This window comes from Parasteatoda tepidariorum, chromosome 11 (assembly GCF_982258835.1).
Source record: "Parasteatoda tepidariorum strain Cologne lab strain chromosome 11, Ptep-v5.0, whole genome shotgun sequence".
Classification (NCBI taxonomy): domain Eukaryota; kingdom Metazoa; phylum Arthropoda; class Arachnida; order Araneae; family Theridiidae; genus Parasteatoda; species Parasteatoda tepidariorum.
This window is the reverse complement of record NC_141765.1, coordinates 33,397,603-33,413,571: the sequence shown is the minus strand read 5'-3', so window position 1 is coordinate 33,413,571 and position 15,969 is coordinate 33,397,603. Positions and strand designations below refer to the sequence as shown.

Here is a 15,969-nt window from a genome sequence, read left to right as displayed (position 1 = left end):
GATGAGGAAATTGCCACCACTTCTGAAGCTACAATTTCTGAAATTGTTTCACAAGTTGTGGACCAATGACAGTGATCCTGAGGCTGTAACTCAAGCAGAAGCCTTCAATGCAATATATGTCATAAGAAATTTGTTTACAAACCATAAGGGAGCTGGGGAACATTTTGTGAAGTTAAAAAATCTAGAAAACATTATTCAAAAAATGAAACCAAAATCGAGACAGACCTGCATAAATGATTATTTTAAATAAGGTAAGATGTAATGTATGTATGTACACTTTGAAAATTTGTATGTATGTACACTGAGGAAACAGTTTTATTTTAAATAAAAAAAATTTTAAGAAAATTTAACTTTCTTTATTTTTTTACTAATTCTGTTAAAATTTGTTGGCTTAAATATTTAATTTATGGCCGATCGTTTTCGTTTGTGATACCATTTTTAAAAAATCATAATGTGTGCTATTTACGTGCTCAGTTACGAACTGCTAATGAATCGGTTAAAAGGTCACCCCGCTTATAAGGTCGCTTTTGCGATGTCCCTTAGGGTGGCCTTATATCTATGTCTGACTGTATAACTTAAGTATAACTTACTGAGCGAATTTTGTACTTGAAGCATTCCTGCCTGCTACAAAATGCTATTCACTCCTGGAATTACTTGCTAGGGCACCATGTTTTCCTAAGAATTATTTCTTATGAAAATAGCTTAGCAAACAGTGATTAAAATTTAGTTTTTATCTATTTGGAGAAGATAGTTATAAGGCCCACTTTTCCTCCCATTATGATTATCTAAAAGCAAAAATTAAAACATTTCCGCAATCCATTGTAATCCAGGCGTTCATGGAGATTAAGACTGCACAATTTCATAACCAATAGCACGGTTGTGGTAATGTGCTCGGCATTGCACAGGAGCCACCTTTACTTCTGACACATATCAAAGCTAGTACCCATAGATCTGAAGCTGGGTAGTCTTCAAGCCACTTTTGAAGATTTAACTCCTGTTTTTTATAATGACAGCTCAATGACTGAGACATTGTGACTCATTATGAGTACATATTCTCATTACATTGGGAATTTACTCTAAAAAATCAAGAAATCAATAATTTATTTTTCAAATTTTATTATTGCTTGTTTAAAAGGACTCAAGTTGAAAATTTAATTTTTATATTCTTGATGTATATTTTCAAATACTAGTATTTCTCACAGCAAACAATTCCTAAGCCTCCTCCTGTGAAGAACTGTGTTTCAAATGGGGAAAAGTCACCAGAAAGTTGTGCAGTTAATGGAAGTGATGTCCAAAGCTCTTGTCCTGTGTCAAAACCAAATCTTATCTGTCGAGAATCATTGAAGTTAGGTAGGACTTTTCCATTTAATTAACTTTTCTTTCATTAAATGATATAATAATTAAAATCTATGTAATATGAATTTTTATTTTGTTTTAAATTATTTTACATATTTTACTATTCTCTATGACAGTACAAACAATTGAATCGTAAAATATTCTGATTACAAGACGGATAACTGTAATAATGTGTCATTAAACTTTAATATTTGATAATTTCATGTATAAGTTAGATTTTATTATTTCGATATTTTTCACTTTACCTTGTTTTTATTCTTATTTGATCAAACTTTACATAGTTAATTTAAAAAAATGTAATTATTTCTTAGTTCAGTTCTTTTTGTTAAAATTTAAAGTTTTAAAAAAAATATGGCCTTCAAGGTATTAATCAAAATGTTTTTTTTTTTATCTAGCAAGTGTGCTTTTTGAATCTTAAAATAAGTTAGTGAATCTGAGAGTTAATGCAAGATCACAAATGTCGTTTTCCAAAAGATTAAATTTAAAAAGAAGCAATACTGTTTATTAGCTAAGCAACTGAATTCTATCTTTAGTAAGATGGATGGAAAGTCTGTTTCATCAAATCTTTATTATGGCATAATTTTAAAATGCACGCAGTGAAATTTGAGTACATTGACTGTGGATGGTGAATCAATTTAGTGATCAACTTCGACAGTTGATCACTAAATTGATAACATATAGTAGGAGATGATTATTTATTTATTTTATTCTTTCTTATTTAAACCATAAGAAGGTATGTTTTGAATGAAGGGGCAACTTTATTTATGAACAAAAATAAAGTTAGTCTTACTTTCATGTTCATAAAGCCATTCTAATATTATTTTAAACAAGAAAAACTCCAGTTATTTTTGCTGCCAGAGGCAAGCACAAATCAGATAATATAGGAAAAACAATACATTTATTTGAAGTCTGTTCTGCGTCTCAAAATAAACATAGAAGTAATTGGCTCACTTATTTAAATAAAACTTTAATATATTTAAAGACTTATTTGTTATTCTTAAAGTCTGTTTAGACAAAAAATAATAATAATAAAAGTTAGCATTTGTATTTTTTTATCAATAGCAATTAAAATTTCTTTCTTGTTTTGGTCAATTTTATTACAAGCTACAATCTGTATTGCCTTAGAATATTACAGTTGGAAGAAATACTTTTGTGTGTGTAATATTGATACTTGCTTTGATGAAAAGAAAGTGTATATATATATACGTGAACCTAAAAGAAACTTCTTTGAAGCCTTTAATAGTTTTTTTTTTTTGTGTGATCAATTTAGAAAAGGGTTTAGGTTAGTTTTGAATGCTTTTTCACCCATTCCATGAAATTTTAGTACAGATAATAGACAATTTTCTGAAAGAGTTTCCTTTTTTTGTCAAATGGTTTCAAAAAATGGTGTAAACAAGTATTAATAATTCTGCCAGACAAATTTAATTGGTTAACATATATGTTAAATGGTTTTATTAACACCAAAAGTTTTGTACTCCTGTTTTTACTAGCTAAAGTTATTCTTAGATAATGATGGTCAACTGAAACTCAACATTGCAATATTTTTAATTTTCATTAAGCTATTAAAGTATCTAATTAAATATTGTTAAAACTTTGTAAATCAAATTACACAAAATCGAATAATAGTGAAATTGCAAGACTGAAACAAAGTTAAATTGCAAGACTGAAAAGAATTCATTGATCAGTAATATAAGTTATTATTTTCAAATAGCAAGTACTTATTTTAATGTTTTTAGAAAGATGTGAATGGTCTTTTCTCTTTCCAGCTTCTCATTCTTTATCTCCTGTGTATTTTCATGCCTTTCCTTATTCTCTCCTTATCTGAAAATATATATCTTCTGCACTTACTGTCTATCAAAGAATTTCTGAGGTATCTATAAAAATAATCAAATTGATGTTTTTTTTTGCTTTGAAGCAGTTTATTACATTTTTTAATTTTGTTGTTTGATTTTACTTAAAATCCCTTTCATTCAGGAAATTGTTCTACTGTTGTAGTATTTTATGTTTAACATTCATTGTATTATATGTTAAACATATAATACCATGAATTGCGTGCATTAATATTCATAATTGAGGTTTCACATAAGACTTTTAAGTAAAAAGAAAAAGAAAAAAATACTCCATAATTTCGTGATCATCGCCATAATTGTAACAATGTGGTTTTGCATCATGCACAGGCTGCTTTTACTTTTCAGTCAAACTGGTGCCCATGAATCTGAAGCTGGATGGATTTCAAGATGCCACTAGAGATTAAAAAAGTAAGGCCTTTCCATAACAGATACTAGGGGAATGTATAGCTTAAGGCTAGGCTGCACAGTTTCTTGACCAATGGTATGCTTGGTATTGGTCAGAATTGTACTCAGGCTGTTTTTATACTCACAGACAAACTGATGCCCATTGATCTGAAGTTATGTGGGCTTTATGGCACCGCTGGGGATCTGACCCCAGTTCTTCACATCAGCAAATCAGGGCCTTAACCACTGAGCCATCTAAGATTAAGTACTTTTTAGAATTTGTAAACTGTGATTTTAGTGGAAACTTTGCAGTATATGCATTTCAGGACTTCATAATAGCATATTTCATGAATTATTTAAGTCAAGTTACTCTGACATTAGTTAGAAATCAAAAAAGAAGGATAGCTTCTTTATCAAAATGGCAGTATCCATCATCATAGCTTATGTTTTTATTAGGGGCCTTTTGTTTTCTAAAATCTTTATAAAATTTATGTTACTGTCAAACTTTGTTAAGATAAGTTTGATTATTAAAATGTCTAATTGAAAAAATGACTACATCTCAATTTATGAACATATAAATATGATCTTGTTATATTTCTGCTATTCAAAAATAAAATGTGTCAGCTTTATTTTTTGAATCAGAATTATAAATCTTCATTTCAAACATAATAATTTATTCTAGCATTCTTTGTGATGAGTTGATTGATTTTATTTATTTTATTCTCACTTTAGCTGTCTTCCCTTTTTAATTTTCATCTTATTCTGGGTCTTGGTTTAGATTAACATAGATTTCATAACTTTGTGATTGTTCCTTCTTTGTTCTCATTTTCTTTTGTTTCCATCAGACTTAAATTGTTGCACTATTTTATTAGTTACCTAGAAATAACATTAACACTTGACATTATTTAGTCAATTCTAACTCTTCTCCAATTAACTGTGACTTCAGTTTAACCTTCAATGTTGTGATTTTTTACAAAGTAAACCTTTTTCTCTCATTGTTATTTAATAAAAAACAGTGCATAGAACAAATGTGTTCAATCAGCTGAAAAATATTAATAAAAATATTTTATGGCATCCCTCCTCTTCTGAAATTATAATGTAAGATTTCCCTAGTAAAACTGTTAATGTAACTTCTCTTATTTAAATAATTTATTTAAGTAAAAAGTTGCTTTTTTTAAACTATTTAAATAGATTAAAAATATGACTGATCTAACTCAAAACTTCTTTATTTCAGGTCTGTCTGCTGGTGATACTAAATACAATACTATACGATACTAAATACTATACAATATTATACTATACTATACTGTACTGTACTATACTAAATACTATACTGTACTATATTATACTATACTAATACTATACTATACTTTACTATACTATATTATATACTATATTATATACTATACTATATTATACTATACTATATTATATACTACATTATACTATACTATACTAAATACTATACTATATACTGTACTATACTAAATGCTATACTATACTATATACTGTACTATACTAAATGCTATACTATTCTATACTATAGATTAAAAATCTAACTCAAAACTTCTTTATTTCAGGTCTATCTGTTGGTGAAGGAGAATTTGGTTCTGTTTTGCAAGGAACGTGGATAAATCAAAACAATACTGAAGTAAGAATCTGAATCAATATTAAGCATAACCTTCTCTTTTGGTAATTACATTAGGAAGGCATAGAATTATTGATTATTAAAGTTAACTATAATTGAATTTTTTTAAATTTTAAAATTTTTTATTTTAAATAATGAAATTCAAAATTTTATCAAAGTCAGCCTAATTGTTTCTGAGTAATGAAACTTTAAAACAGTCATATTTTTAAGGTTTCATTCCTCAAGAGCTATTTAACTTGATTCTAACACTTGATTTAAAAAAAATGCTCTACTTCCGCATTAAGAATATTCTTTCAACCTTGTAAGAGACCCATAAAAGATGATTATGCTTGTTTAACTTAGAAAATGAGATACAGGTAACTTTCAGACTTTTATTCAATTTCTTAAAGTGCAAAATAAATAATTTTTTAGCATTTTACATAATTACAAAGTGTTATGAATCTTAATGGCAGATATGATAGACTAGTTTGTGAGATTTTCAATTTCATTTTATAACTTAAATTGATTTGTTAATAATATTTTTTTTTCTTAAAATATAGGTTGCTGTTGCTATAAAAACATTAAGAGATGAACAGATGCAGAGCTGTAGGGAAGAATTTATACGGGAAGTTGAAGTGATGGTTGGGTTAAACCATTGTTGCATTGTTAAACTGCTTGGTGTTTGCCTTGGACCCCCTTTAATGATGGTAAGCATTAGTTAAAATTCAAATTATATGTTTATAATTTATAATATAAATTAAATTTAATTTATTGTAAAATATACTTTGATACTTAACTTTCTACTTATAATATTCTTTATTCATAACGTGTTTCTCTTTTAGCTTATATCAGGGTATAAACTGTGCTTTTCTGAAACAAGATTTGTGTGCATAATAGTTAAATTTAAACATAGTCTGGTAACTCTTCTACAAGTTCTTCAATGACAAATTTTATTTTACCCCCTCCTTAAAACTTTTTTTTATCTCACAAGTTTTGAAGGCCTTACTATAAGGGGAAAAAGTTTATAATTGCTCCTATCGAAATAATAAAAATTGTGATTTAAAAATGTTTGGCTTGTGGATAAAGAAAAACAATATTTTTATATTTATTTGTTGTACTTCAAGAAATTTAAATCAATGAAAGTTATAAGCATTCCTTGAGTTCTTAACCATTGTTCTTAAGATTAAATCTATTATGAATTGGGAGTGGAACAAATATATCCATGTTACAATGGAATTTTTATTAAATGTAGTCCCATTGGCAAATTGATCACTATGAAGGTATGTATCATTATGTTCTTAGGTTAACTTTTTAGTTACATTTTAAAATTAAATTTAAGGTGTTTTGATCAATTGGTTAAAAGTACAATTAAACATAAAATATTTATTTCAATTAATGGTATAATAACTCAATTGAACTATATGATTTGCTTAATACTGCAATATAAGTTTTATAAAAAAATTTCTAGCAATGATTTTTGTTAATTGGTAAAAAGCATACCCAATTTTGATTTTGTAAATTAAATAAAAAAGAATTTTAATTTTAAATATTTAAAAAATTTATTTTTCTCTTTAATTATAAAAACTATAAAAATGAAAACCAAATTTTTTTTTTTCATTTGCATGTCAAAACAAGTATTTGTAAAAAAGAGATCTAGAATTTTAACCATATGAAACTAGTTGTGTGAATTTGCATTGCTGAACTGAACCAAAAAATTTTTGGACATCACTATTTTCTACAAAACTTTTTTCTTAAATTTCATATTCTAAAGAGTTCAAATCAAATTAATAGCTATCAAAATAATTAAAGCAAATTAGCTAATCAATACATTATTTTTCATATTAACTATCATAAATTAAAGCAATTCTAAAAAAAAATGATTTTTAAATTGTTTAAGCAATGTGTTTTAAAACTGAAAATAGATGAAAAAAATTCTTTGCTTATAAATGCTGGTGTTAGAAAATATTTATTATGCATGCACCAAAAAGAATGTGATAATTAATCTTAAAATCCTTGTATTATGTATGTGCTTTTATTATTTATTTTTAATACTACAGGTGCAAGAATTAGTTCCAATGGGTTCACTTCTAGATTATGTGTTAGATCATTCTACTGAGATCCACTTACAGGATATGCTGATATGGTCTGCTCAAATTGCTTGGGGGATGACTTATTTAGAAAGTAAACGTTTTGTTCACCGAGACTTAGCTGCAAGAAATATATTATTGTCCTCCAAAACTCAGGTTGCTACTTTTTTAATGCTCAATTTGCATTTATGTAAATGTAATTAGTTTTAAGCGTATTTATCATATTTATGTACTGCAAAGAAAGAAAATAGCTAAATTCCTTTATAAATTAAGAAACTAACTTGCTTTTAAAAATTATGTTTAATATGGTAGAGCTTATTTTTGAACTATAAAAATAAGCTCACTGGACAAAAAATCATTAGGTTTCGTTAGATGATGATGCAGTCAAGTGACGTGCTCAACTGCGTTTGCACTGCCTCACCGTGGTCAAAGGCAAGTAGCTATCTGTGAGATATTTTTATTTATTTTAATCGGAAATTGTGTGTACATATGGGTAAGTGTAAAGATGTGACAGAGTGGCAAAAAGGGGCAATTGTGTTTGGCCGTGCCCATGGTCATATGGCGAATGAAGTTGCTGGATTTGTTGATATTTCAATGCGAACTGTTCAACGTGTCTACAAGCAGTGGTGTAATACATGTGGTCACAAAAGACGACGTCAAAATTATAGTTGGGGAAAAAATCCAGCATCGAAGGGACTTGTCAATCAAAATCGCTTCCAAACCCAACTGGAATTGCTTTAGATAGTAAATGAAGGTCCATCCCAACCTGTTAGTGAGAGACCATTGTAACGGGAGCTGCATACAATGAGCATTTGGAGTCGAACACCTCGTAAGAGGCCATTGCTCAAACAGACACATAAAGCTGCACAACTTCAATGGGCTAGAAGTCACTGAACATGGACAGTTGCTGACTGGCGGAATGTAATATGGTTTAACGAATCACGTTTTTGCCTTTATTCAAATGATGCAGGTCGTCAAGTGCACCAAAGACCAGATGAAGAATTTCATACTGATTGTGTGTAAGGTCAGGTTCAAGCCGCAGGTGGGTCTGTCATATTTTGGGGGTGTTTTTCTTATTATGGATTGCGCTTCCTCACTGAGGTGGCCACTAACATGAACCAACATGCTTATTTGAGCATTCTGGATGATCAAGTGTTGCCTTTCAGTAAACATCTTCGTGAAGAGTAATGCTGTCAATACCCCTATTTTTAAAGATGACAACCACAAAGCTCATTGGGCTGGAAGAATATGTGACTGATTTTATGAACACTCAGACACTGAATTAAATCTCCACTAGCCTGAAAAATTACCTGACTTGACCCCCATTGAAAAATTGTGGTGCATGTTGGAGCAACGGGTAAAACGCAAAAATCAGCATTCTCGCAATTAGGTGGATTTGCGCTATCAAATCTTCATCGATTAGCTTAAAACTGGATTCGGCATACCTGCAAAACCTTGTGAACTCACTTACTAACCGAATCCAGGTGGTGTTACACATTATTAAATGTTTTTATTGATTTCTCTATGGTTTGCTAATTTTTTGTCCAGTGTACTTATGATTGTTAAATGGGGTGGGGAATCTTTTAATATAAATGAAAAATGATCTAATATTAAATTTTATATTGTGTTTTAATTCTACATAGATCTTATTCAATATTACGTAAGAGATAGCATTTAAAGATATATTTAGCTGTAAATCGCTCATAAAAGATCTGATCAGCTATTTTGTGCTTAAATATGTTGGCTTTGATAGTTTTTTCTAAAATGTTTCAAATTTCTTTTTCCAAATAAGTATTTAAATTTATAGCCTCTCAAATTTAAAATTTTCTTGGATAAAAATTATTCAATTAAGACTTAGTTTGTCTTGAATTTAAAAATTGAATGGTCAGCCTTAATAACATTTTTCATTAATTGCTGTGACACTTATAGGTAAATTATCAAGGTCAATGTTTTCATACAGAAATAACTTTTTAGTTGTTTATATATATCAAAAAGTAATTTACCATTATGAATAAAATAAAAAATGATTTGTTAGAAGTTTTTTTTTTTTTGTCAAATAGCCCTCAAAATTTACAGAAAAAAATGAGTTATTTTTATTTAAAAAATTTGTATGTTTTAATACATGATATATTTATTTATGATAAATTATCACAACAACAAAAACATAATGTATGGGAAAATGATTTACAGCAGAAGAGCAATTGAGGTTTTTTTACTTTTAAAAGCAATTGAGCTTTTGTTTTAATTTTTAAACTTTCTCAGTTTAAGTAGTTATTCTTTTACAGAGGTGTGCATATTTTTTCAGACAAAGCAAAAAACATTCAATTCTTAATGAATCAATTAATTGGTGTTTTAATCTAATCAAAATAATTCAGTAAATATTTTGAAGAAAATTATATTCATACACATTTTCTATTGATTTTTGAATAAAAGATTTGTTTTTTATAATGTTATACACAATAATACAAAATAAAAAAGTTAGCTTAATTGAAGCTTAATTAGCTTAATTCAAAAAGTTAGCTTAATTAACTTAATTCAAAAGAAGACAATATTTTAATCTAAAATCTTACTCTAAATTTGAATAGTATAAAGAATTGAGATAACTTTTTTATGCCAAACTGCTATTTTCTTTCTAAGTTTCAAGCATTTTTTGACTGATATATTTTTATATTTGTACTACATACTTTTTGCACTTTATTAGGCTAAAATAAGTGATTTTGGATTATCAAGGGCTCTGCGATCTGGTAGTGAATATTACAGAGCCAGTACCGGTGGAAGATGGCCTGTAAAATGGTAAAATCTGCTGTATATAGAATTTTTTATTAATAATTTCATTTCTCTGTAATTAATTTTATTTTTAAACAGTTCATTAAAATTAAAAATTCCTTGTATTCAATATATTAAATAATTATTAAAAGTGTCAAAATGAATGCAAAATTCAAAAATCTCCATTAATTTTCATTACTGTTCATAATTGCTGTTTGAATGTTATCAAATAATTTTAAGACGTTTTCTTTTGTTATGTATTTTTAAACTTTATCTACTAGTGTTTTAGAAGTGTATTTAATTGGTTCTTTCAGATGTTGAAAATTTATCATAAAAATATTTGAGATCGAAGAAATGTTTTCTTACTTGCATAAATTGACCGTCTATATCATCACACTATTACTTGAATATAGTGAAAACACTGGCTTTAAAAATCAACTATTTAAAGTTGATTTACTAGAATTGATAAACTAAACTACAAGTTGTTGTTTGTGTACTTTTTTTTAATTTGTATTTTAATTTATGCACTAAATGATCAGTGTAAATAAAGTTTATCCTTTGAATGATTGAAATTATGCATGAAAATCTGATCATAAGGAAGTAAGCTTGTATTGTGGATCAATGGAAGTTATTAAAATGATTCAAAACTATATCAGAAAAGTTTTAAATACTCTAATAACAAGTTTTATTTATTTAGGTATGCTCCTGAATCTATAAACTATGGTACCTTTTCTCACGCAAGTGATATGTGGAGTTATGGCATCACATTGTGGGAAATAATTACTTTAGGAGAGCCTCCTTATGGAGATATGACTGGCACTGAGGTTGTAATCTTGATTATATAATAATCATTTGTTTGACATATTAAGAAAAAGTCTGAGCAAAGTAAATCTAACTGCAAGGTTGATTATATTAAAAACTAAACTAAAATGTAATGTTATTGAAGTATCTATGATTTTAATTTACTAAAATATGCATGGTGAAACTACTATTGCAGTTTTCATTTTTTTAAGCTAGGAATACTATGTTTTTGGAAAAATAAGATGATGAAAACTTGTAAAAAGATTGGTCATTCATTTACTTTATGAAAATAAAATATTTCCTACTTATAAAAGACAAAAAATTTTTTTAGCTTAATCAAGGTTTGGTTCCTAGTGTCCCTTTTGTATTGATTCAATGCAGACAACAATTTTTATTATTTTAATTAAGAAACACTTTTCTTTCAAAAATAAAAATAATTTATCAAGCAACACATCTCTTTATTGCCATCAATTTTTCTCTTAAATTATTCAAGGAAAAACAGTTATTGTCTGGGAAGTTGTACAAATTTTCCCAGGACTCTTAAGATTTTTGTACAATATTTAATGTTGTTATTATAATTCAGAAAAAAAAATGTTTTTAAACTAGTCATTAATTCTTATTGAAGTTGTTTTTCTTTAAAAAAAAAATTTCTTTTGTGGTTACAAAAATGGAGAAACATAGGTGTCAACTGCTGAATCCTTCTATTGTTATTAGTGATTGCTGTTTGTTTCCAGTTAAATAATAATTTATTATTCATAGTAATATTACTTTTATTAAGTGTAATAGCTCAGCATAAATTAAAAATTTAAACTAATAAGTTATATATAGTTTCTATATTTCTGTTGCAACATGGTGTCAGGGAAAAACTGTGTTTTTGGAGTGAAACATTTTATCCACCCTTAAGTCTTTGAACACACATACAAATGTTGATGTCTGCAGTTCTCATATATGTCACACCCTCCGTTAAATAATTAGTGGAGAAACACCATTGGTATTAATTGCATGTAATATGCAGAGCTATCTGATTTCTGGAAACATTTATGTTTAATCAAGTGTATAATATATCTTTATATATATCACATGCTCCATTAAATTTTATGTAGGAAACACCATTGGTATTAATTGCATGTTAGAGGCAGAGTTATCTGATTTCTGGAAAAGTTTATTCAATGGTTATAACAGACATCCTGAACCTTAAAATGCATATCTAGGAAACAAAATTATGAGAAAAAAAATTGACAGTGGCATAAATAATTCAAAAGCGGAAGGTGATTGTTGATATGTGCTCCAAGTCAGCATAAACTGAGAAAAGTTTTGAAAAATCACACCATACTTATTACTCTCTAAGAATTTCAACCATAATCTTCATCTGTAAAAATGCTTATCTATTTGGTTTTCATGGTCATGTTACCACTCATAAGCCTTTGATCACAAAGTCCAAGCACATTGGCAGATTAATTTTATACAAAGCAAGCTAATAGTGAATTGTAGATCAGTGGAAATGGATCTTTTACCATTGAGATGACATGGCCTGGCTTCTGTTTGGAGAAAGTCTGTCACAATGAATTGTTTTATTATAAAGTTTAAGGGAGATAGAATTATGATCTGTTCTTTCTGGTTTGATCTTTGTTCTCTTAGTTCAAATTCATGATAAACTGAATGGCAATTTCTTGGGCACTATTTTGAACAACACTGCATTTGCTACTTTGCTGCAGTTTTACAGATTGCACCTATGCTACTCAATTGGACCAGCCTGTCCAGATCCCAGACTTGAACCCTCTGGAGATCTTCTGATATGAGTTAGATCATGTAATTAAGAAGTTAAATAGAAATCTAATATCATTGAAGGAACTTAGAAGTCTTCTTTTAGCAGAGAAAGAAAAAAACTAGCTGTCATACAAGAACTTAATGTAGGTGTAACCGCTTTTTGAATAGGCTCTACCAATTAAGCAATGTGAATAATATTTTTTCCTGTCACAAGTGTCTAAATACTTATTGGTTGATTGTTTTGATTCTCTGCTTATTTCTTATGACATTTTATTGAAAGTTGTATTTGAAGTGCATATTTATTTAAATTTATGCTGTCATATTTTAGGTTATTCAACTAATAGAAGCTAATAATAGACTTGAAATTCCTGAAAGTTGTCCAGTCAGCATTAAAAGTATAATACAACAGTGTTGGTTATATATGCCAGAGAGGAGGCCTACTTTTAAAATGCTCTACAAAAAATTTTGTTCAGAGCCTGAATATTGCTGTATATGGGAGTTTATTAAATGAGTGATAAATTTAAAATTGTATTATTATTATTATTGCAATAATTGTGATTACTTTTAACATTGGTTGTAATTTACTGCATTACCATTTTCTTGCATCATCGCATGTAATGAAATTTATTTTGTGCTTACTTAAGCTTCTTTAAAGGGTAATTTATTAAATTGTAACTCTGTTAATGTAACTAATGCTATTAACTTAAATGACATTTTTATTGATAATTGGTGTTGTTAACTCTCCATACTTACTATAAAATCACTTTAAAATAAATATTTTCAGGACATAAAAATTTGCCCATTGATGAGGAGTGTTTCCTTAGTAACATTTAATGTGCAAGAAACATTAGAAGTTTTTTTTTATTTACTTGAAAAGAAAAAGAAGACTTAATATTTTTATAAATTTTTAAGAGGGAGCAATTTTATTTTCTGTAACGAAGTAATTGTCACATTTTTGTAATGTTTAATGAGAAATCTAAAGAATTAGTGTGTTACATTTGTTATCAATTTTGTGCAGTCAATATATGGTTAAAAACCTAATTGCAAACTCATCAAGATCCTAATATATGCTTGCTTTGCATAATAATTTTCTTGGCAATGCTGATTTGTTATATTTTAATTAAATTAGGTCACATTCTGAAAGCACATAAGCATTAAAATTCACGTGTAAAACCTCTATATTTATGCTATTTTTAAATAAATTTTTATTGTGACATTTTTTGGTCTTGTAATATTCTAAGAATGTGACTTGAAAATTAAATTTTTTTGGCTTTACTCCAAAGTATAGTAGAAGCAGTTGCAATACTTATGTGTCAGATAAATGGCTACTATGATCTAATATAATGAATAAGTTGTTACTACGTCCATTTAAAATTATTTATCAATCAGTGAAAGAAGCGATGGAGTATGCTGGTCACACAATTTAGTACGAAAGTGCCATTACAAGAGATCTCTCTACCCTCTTATTCGACCAAAAGCACTTCTTTGGAAAAGGAAACACTTTTAGTTAATTTTCTAAAAAATAATGCAGCACTGAGGCATTTAAAAAACTGATGTTGTCCTTTGAACAGCTTTAATGCCGTATAGAATCATAAATTTCCTTTCCTAATTTTGTCCTTAAGCAAACACTCACTCGTGCAAAATTTTTGTATACAAGAAACACTAATAAAAGTGTGTTGTTTATATCAATAAAGTAGAAAACAACTGTGATACTCAAATTATTATCTCAATTCAAAGAAATGAGTGTAAATTTTACTAGTAAATGCATACTCCCTTTAGAAGTCTGTTAAATAGAATGCGGTTTTACAGCATTCATTTTATATATCCTCATTATGTTTAAATATTATGAGTATTAAAGCTCAATGTTTTAAAGAAAATAATCAAAATGAAAAGTCAATTAAATAATCTACTCACTATATAAAAATAATATCTTTGTACGAATTTCTATCTATCTTTGTACTTTCATCATAAAAACAGTTTCTTCTTGAGTTTTTATTATTGAGAATTAGTTGTTTTGTTAATATTACATTGTGTCAGAATAGTTCAGTGAATTCATCTTATAAGCTTTTATCTTGTGACTAAGCAGTTTTTATACTGAGTGACAAATTAAATTTCTTTAATGTTGTTTCTTTATTTGTTGTTTGTAATAGTAGGGTAATTTTATAAGATAATACTTACACTATACTTGGTGGTAGAAGACCTACATAAATTTTTAATTAAAGAACTTTAACTTTTTATTGAGTACTTACAAGCTTTCATGTGTGTTTTGTTTGTTAAATGTGCTGTTTACCGATCAAAGCTAAAGGATCACATTAGTTAGTAAATGTTTTTAATATGTTAGCCTAAAAATGGCTTTTCTGCGCAATGTTAAAATTTTGTATTTAAAAAATGAAAGTTAAGATAATTTTTTAAAAAAGCAAAACGCAATTATAATTGAAGGGCTTAGTAGATAAAATAGGTATGTATTGTTCTAACCTTAAAGTTTTCCTAATTGATGTTTTTGCTTATCTCTGTTTTTGAAATTTAGTGAAACTATACTTATTTGTGTTGAAATGGAAATTTGTGTAGAAATAGTGTAAAAGAGTGTTTTGAGACTAATCTAGTGATCTCTACTCTAACATTTATTGTCTAATATGAATTGTTTGTTTAGTGTATGGGGAATCCTTGAATCATCTTTTATAGCTTACTCTACAAAAACAACAGCTTTTGTTAGATTTACTTGGTCTTTTTTTTTGTAATAATGCAAATAATTAAAAAATTAACTAAAGTAGAGAATATTTAGTTGTATCTTTTTATTTTATAACTTATTGTTAAGCAAAATTTTGCTACATTTTAATTATTTGTTATTAAATGTGAAAGTTTAATGGAAAAAAAAATTTTTTTTTGAAGTTAATAAATTTGAAAATTATAAAATATTTTTGCTTAAAAATGATAAGCAGTTCAACTATATAATATTTGATGAACTTGATATCCTTCTTCTAATACTTATAAAAATTCATAATGTAAAGGGAAACACGAAAAAGTAGTTGTATAAGAGGGGAAAGGATTAAAAAATTTAAAATGTGTACTTCATTTAGCTAGTAATAAGCAAGTATCGCTTTGTTTTAAAACTAAGCTTGCTCAATATTTTTATTAATGAGAAATTCTGTCTGCTCACCCCTTCAATTATTAGTGTAGAAATGTATATTTTTTCCAGTAATAAATATGCATAAAACTAAGCATGCTTTTAAGAACTATATTTGTGTAATTTTATTCTTGCCATGTGAATTTCATTTACAATAATGATGTCATATTTTTGTAGTTTTTTTAAAATGTGTCAAATGTTCTCTTG

General features: G+C 27.6%; 1 protein-coding gene across 2 annotated transcripts in view; it reads left to right on the top strand.

Annotated features, from left to right (window-relative positions):
• The window catches only part of LOC107450098 (tyrosine-protein kinase HTK16), a 32,966-nt gene extending 18,465 nt beyond the window's left edge, over positions 1-14,501 (top strand). The window contains exons 12-18 of one of the 2 annotated variants that reach the window (XM_016065823.5): positions 1,203-1,350; positions 5,171-5,241; positions 5,778-5,924; positions 7,275-7,460; positions 10,006-10,097; positions 10,768-10,894; positions 12,967-14,501. In XM_016065823.5, the coding sequence (XP_015921309.2) occupies positions 1,203-1,350; positions 5,171-5,241; positions 5,778-5,924; positions 7,275-7,460; positions 10,006-10,097; positions 10,768-10,894; positions 12,967-13,149 (954 nt within the window). In that variant the 3' untranslated portion in view covers positions 13,150-14,501. Of the gene's footprint in view, positions 1-1,190; positions 1,351-5,170; positions 5,242-5,777; positions 5,925-7,274; positions 7,461-10,005; positions 10,098-10,767; positions 10,895-12,966 lie in introns of both variants that reach the window. The other variant, XM_043042133.3, reaches the window with a different exon arrangement.
• The last annotated feature ends 1,468 nt before the right edge of the window (positions 14,502-15,969 follow it).